The sequence below is a fragment of the Phascolarctos cinereus genome, unplaced genomic scaffold, assembly GCF_003287225.1.
Source record: "Phascolarctos cinereus isolate Bilbo 61053 unplaced genomic scaffold, phaCin_HiC Scaffold_1;HRSCAF=81, whole genome shotgun sequence".
Taxonomy (NCBI): Eukaryota; Metazoa; Chordata; class Mammalia; order Diprotodontia; family Phascolarctidae; genus Phascolarctos; species Phascolarctos cinereus.
This window is the reverse complement of record NW_027555514.1, coordinates 197,006,514-197,012,513: the sequence shown is the minus strand read 5'-3', so window position 1 is coordinate 197,012,513 and position 6,000 is coordinate 197,006,514. Positions and strand designations below refer to the sequence as shown.

At 41.0% G+C, this 6,000-nt stretch overlaps 1 protein-coding gene across 1 annotated transcript in view; it reads right to left on the bottom strand.

The window, feature by feature from the left end:
* Positions 1-6,000, bottom strand: part of CACNA1C (calcium voltage-gated channel subunit alpha1 C) — a 1,008,001-nt gene that overhangs the window by 2,350 nt on the left and 999,651 nt on the right. Inside the window, 1 exon segment of the mRNA XM_078156118.1 lies at positions 1-5,537. This exon segment is cut by the window's left edge and continues 2,350 nt beyond it. Coding sequence (XP_078012244.1) covers positions 5,238-5,537 — 300 coding nt within the window. The 3' untranslated portion in view covers positions 1-5,237.

Here is a 6,000-nt window from a genome sequence, read left to right as displayed (position 1 = left end):
GGGAGAAAGAAATTTAACTCTTGGTCATAACATGACCTTCACCTTCACCGCATATCCCACTAAAAAGGCAATTGTTGGACAACCAGATCTGAGGTGTCAGGATACTCTATGAATTTAAGCTCTCTTAACCACCTGCCATTCCTGATGGGGAAGGAGAAAGAAATACATCTGATGTGAGGGGCTGGGAGGTGCTTTAGAAATATCAAGAAGAGGACAGCCCAGGGAAGGAAGAGATTATAATGGCACCAATATAAATGTTTCCATTTCCTTCTAAATTGTATGATCTGGCTGAGAGGATGAAAGGACAAGTCAAGAAGGAAATAATTTCTCATTTTTTTTCTCTCCCAAGGAGATACTTTAAGCCTTTAGAAGTCCATACCAGTGGTTTCTGTGCAGTGATTAGACTGAGAAAGCAAGTGTAGCTAGAGGACCATGGCCTTCCCTTTTGCCTTTTTCCCTTCCTAAAGGAGGTAGGAGCTCTTTGCTCAGTGGGATTCAATCCAAATGGGATTGAACCAGAAAGCCTCCGAAAATTCCATTTCTGACTCTACTGGTTTTCTTTGGAACTGTAATTACAGAATATCTGACTTAAGAAGAATCTCTAGGTCAAGGATAACATTTGTGTCTCTCCTCCATAATTCCAGGAATGGAGATGCCATCACTTCTGATTAACTGCCTGATGCTCTAAAATTGAACTTCTGCATACCAGTCAACTCTGCCTTAAGTCTAAGCTAAATCTGGTCTGTTCATTTTTTCTTGTCCTGTCCTTACTGGTGATGGGCAATATTTAGCCACTATTTTCTTTAAAAAACAACCCCCAGCCTTTTAAAACTGTGAGATCCATGAGAGCAGAGACTTATTTAAACTGTAATACTCCTAGAGCCCAGCACAGTGCTTTTCACGCAACAGGTGATTAATAAATGTTTGTTGACTGATTGAAGGAAGGAAAGGTGTGCTCTTCATTTTTTACAAGGGATTGAGAGAAGGACATGGATTTTTTCCCCCCTGTCCTTGTATTCTCACTTATGGGACTTGTGGGAAAAGATTGGCTCTCACAAGGTGATGGGATGGCAGCAATATTGCAGAGAAGAACCTGAAATTCGAAACCTAGGTGTCTGATGAAATAAGAAATAAGTGAAGAGAGGGGACAAAAAGATAGAATCCTGGTAGTCTACTCCTCAGTCACAATCACAAGGACCCTGGTTCCCTGAAAAAAATGAATGTTCACTATTTTGACAGAGTTGGGCATATGGAAGCAAGAACTAATAATTCAAGTTATTGAAATACTCATCAATAAAGCTAAATCATAACACTGAGTTTCATTTTTGCTTTTCATCCAGAGAAATGTTGTAGAAATAGTTAGCTAAGGGAGATAACTTAAAAGACTTGGTTTGATTCATAATACGACAGAAGAATCTTTCCTTTTATTGTCTGAAGTAGGCCACAAACCCATGTCTAGAAAGAAAATAGGCTGCTTCTGAAAGATATCAGACAGTGGGCAAGTGAAAATGGGACATATGATTCTTGAACCAACTTAATCTGTACTTCTTTAAACTCTTACTATCTTCAACCATTAGCTGCTTTGATTCTGTCACCCAAGATGAATGTGCAAGAGGCTGGTGAATGTACCCTGCAAGGTGATGTCTGGTCCCTTGGATCTAAGTAGGGTTTCTCTTTTACCATGGAAAGAATGAAACAGTTTGGTTTTCTTCTTGGCTGTATGCAGATTTTAACAAACAACACCATCACTGGTATAAAATCGGCAGAACATGAAATCACATTCAAGACCCATTGATCTAGAGAGGGAGAACTTCTCTCTGACCATTAGAGCAGTTTAAACATATGGTAGGGCATTATTATTATCATTGTCACTGCCTTCTAGAGTGCAAACTTGAGTTACTATGGTTTTCTTGAAAGCATTTTCTCTAAGGAAGACTTAGGAGTGTGGACAGGATAATTTGACATGAGTGCTAACCTAATAGTCTCATGTTGCAATATATTATGAGTTAGTTATGTGGCTGAGAATTTCAGAAGAAGAAAATTAGTAAACAACATGAAAGGATAAGCATAATCCTATAAGATCTCCATTTTTTATACATGGAATAATTGTATGGAAAGTACATCAAGCCCTAATGAGTTCCTCTCCTGATCAGAACAGAGATCCCAATAAAAAGCTACTCCAGGGCTGTGGTCATAGGATATCTCAAAAGACCTGTATGTCAAGAAAAACAAACCAGAAAGCTCAAATAAGATGAGTCTGAGGAAGCACTCATATGTTCAGCGCTTTTTCCAATTCACTTTAGACTAAAACCTGAACTGAAGATTTTTGTCTAGCAGGGTGTCTTCCTCAGGAAGCTAACCTCTCTTAGCTAACTATTTAAAATTCTCTTAAGATCCTTTTTGAGTCCCACATGGTAGGAAGACTCATCCTTTCCAAAGAATGAACTTTTCCAAATTTCACCTTCTAGCCTACATAGTTCATGGGAAGGATCAAAAGAAAACTGGTGAATGGAAAAGATTCAAGAATCAATCTTCCTAATCCCTAATTTGACCCCTTTCTTACTACCAGGCAAAAGTGTTAGGAAATACGTGAAGAAAAAAGTATGTGCATTTCAGGCAGATGTCAAAGGCCGTAGAATAAAATCCTTCTAGCATAGTCCCTTCTTCCAAAGACATTTTAAACTCTGCCTGCTCTAACTCCATAGGTCCTTCTAGAGTGATTTAGTTTTTAGGATGGAGGCAATGACAACAGTCCAGGCTTTGCTTAAGGCATTACCGTAAGTTCTTGAGAGGAGGGAGCTCTTGGAGTGACCGCCCTAAGTAACTACTCTCCAGCATTCTCACCCCTCATTTTTCTAATATAATATGCCCAGGAAATTGGTAAGCAAAGTTTCTGCTGAGGGAATTAAAAGAGACATTAGCCACATCCTGGAGTGGGGTTGGGAATGGTGCAAACGTTAGTTCAGCTATAGTGGAATTGAAAGCCAGGCTTATGGCAAGCAGACTTCCTCAATAGGATATGGCCTATCTTAGAGGAAAAGCATCAACTGAGAGGATCCAAGCAGAGAATGTGAAGATGGGAAGAAAATTGGAGGATGTGAAGACGGGAAGCAAAAGATCCTGGTGTCTGAAATCAAAATTCTGCACTGAGCTATTCAGGCTCTACCAAGCTTGAGGGAGAAAGGGAAAAGGAAACACAAGATATGCAAAATTGGTCATCTCCAACCCATCCAGCTGAGAACCGCAGAATAGTTACTTACTCCAGTAATGCTTTTGCTTATTGTACACGTTAAAAAAAAGTCTCTCCCCTTCCCCAATTACGCAAAAAAAAAAATTATTTAAAGAGTCCACAGGGAAAGCTTATCACGCTCCAAATACAAAATGGTTTACTTTACATGCAGCCAAATATACAAGAAGTGAATTCGAAAACAAACTTAATTCAATTCATTATATTTGCTTGGCACAATTGCAATTCAGTTTTAAAAAAATATTTGAAAAATACTGAAACTGACCTGAATTCAAGTATTACAGTTTCTTCAACAGAAACATTATCAATGCAATAAAACATCACATGGAATATATATCGAAGCAAAACTCCTTCTTGGGTTGTTTTTCCCCCCTTAAATTACTGTTGTTGTTTTTCATCTCTATACAGTTTTAATGCCAACATGACTCACAACTGTAGTTAAAATTAATATTATTGCATTGTTTTTGCATATCTTGTGGAACAGAAAATGCAGAGAGTTACTGATTTCCCTTTCAGAAACAGAGACAGTGGTTTGTTTTTGCATTCAAATGGCCCCAGAATCAGATCTCCCTGTAGGGCTAAACCAAAGAGTGGAGAACTGCACATGCATGCACGCATACATACACATACATACCCATGCAGTATCACCCAACTCAACCTACTAGGCACATCAACACACACACACACACATACCTCTATCTCTGGCATCCATGAACAGAACCAATTGAAATGAACCCAACTCAAGCACTCACATGCGCAAGATTACATTGAGTGCACTGCCTACTATCTTTAAATTATAGAACAAAACACCCTGCCCCCACCCCCCAGGTTTCTGTTACTACCAAAGAAAAAAAATAATAAAGTCTTGGGCATACACAAATGTTGGTAAAACTCTCCTGTAACAGTTTCTAGTGAATCTCCAATGGGGAAAAAGAACCCCTCCTCCCAACATCACCAAAAACAAACAAGAACACAACTGTTTAAATAATACAATGAAACCAAACCTGATTTACATTTGCCAAAGTGAAAATGATAAGGTGGGTGGCTTAAAAGCCCCGTAAACACTCTCCCTCCTCCCTGAACCCTCAGAAATCAAAATTAAAAATGGAAACTGGAACATGCTGCCAAGAAAAATATCAAAACGGCAAAAACAAATGAGCACTCTACAAAAGCCCTGTGCCACCTTACTTTGTAAGGCGAGCTACATTAGTGGGCAGTGCCAATCCCCTATAAGCCTTGACTTCTCAGCACCACTGCTAACGCAGAGCTTTATGTGGCTTGTGCAGGCAATGTGACCCTAACCTGAAGGGGTGGGCATGGCCAGAGCTGCCTGCCCAATCACCTTGGAATCTTGGCTTGTAGCTGCAGTGGTTGGTACCTTTCTATACATTCCCCCTGCCTTCCCCCTGCTCCCCTCTCCTAAAAGCTTCTCCTGCCATCTTTCTTCCTCTTCTTCCTCCCCCTTTGGCAAAGTGTTGGGATCTTCAGCAGAAGTCATGCCACCATTTCCTTTTCCAAATCCATAGGGCCCTGGCTCTATGGAGACAGTGAGGCTCATACAGAATATGTGCAAAAATGATTTTTTTTTTACAAGCAAAGTTGAAAGACACCCATTTGATGCAGGGTCCTTTTGGTGAGGGTGGCCCACAGGAAACTGATATTATCCTTCTTGCACAGTAGGCAGCTGTCACTTTCTGGTATAGGGCCTGAAGTAAGGAGGGGGCAGGTACCTGGTCTCTTCCTCCTCCCTCCCTTATTCTTCCACCTCTCACCACTCTACACCTGTGGACTGGGGTTGTTGCTTCTCCTTCCCCTGAAAAGCTCTCTCTCATCACCACCCAACTCTGTCTCTCATCCCAACAGAAATGAATGAAGAACGCTGTTCCGGTTAACTCCAGGTCACGAGAACAGTGAGGCACTTCTGAAACGAACCTATTAGGAACATTGAAACAAATTAAAAAAAATCCCCGAATCATGACAGCCCCAGCAACTACAGGCTGCTGATATAAACCCTGCTGTCCTGGAGTTCCTCCTCACTCTTTCGACATTCGGGGTTGGGCACTCCTTCTTCCTCCTCACCACCTGCTTGGTCCTGCCCCGGGTCCCTGCAGTTAATAAAAGGTAATAGGTTGCCATTGGGGCTCTGCTTGCTGCTACCACTGAGGATATTGTCAGCTGCATTCTCCATTTCTTCTATTGTCATATCACAGGCATCAGCAAGTTCTTGGGTTGTGACTTCGATGAACTTGGGATCTTGAGCAAATTGTCCCAGTCCTTCTGAAATCAAGACCTGAGGAGGAGATAAAAGGATGAGATAGAAGAACCAAATAAGGAAATCATTATAGGAGGCGGACTTCTTTCCTCAGGATTCTGGCAATGGATTATTTTTTCTGATTTCCTGTGCACTTAGGTTAAGCTCCTGGGAACTCTGCTTAGGGACCTGGCATCATCAACCTATTATGATCTATGATCATAGACCAAAAGCCGGAAGGGACCTTGAAGACTAGTCCAACGTTTTGTGGATGAGGAAACTGAGTCCCAAAGGGGGCTCATGGATTTGTCTAAAGTTTCACAGTTAGTACACCAATAGAGATGGGATTTGAATCCAGGTCCTCTAATTCCAGAGCTCTCTCCACTGTATCAGGCTCATTAGCCTTGGCCTGTCATGGTTACATTTAACATTCACTTTGTCCTCCAGCTACCTAATACAGCAATATCTAGTATTACTCAAATGTGGTCGAATCAATCACAGA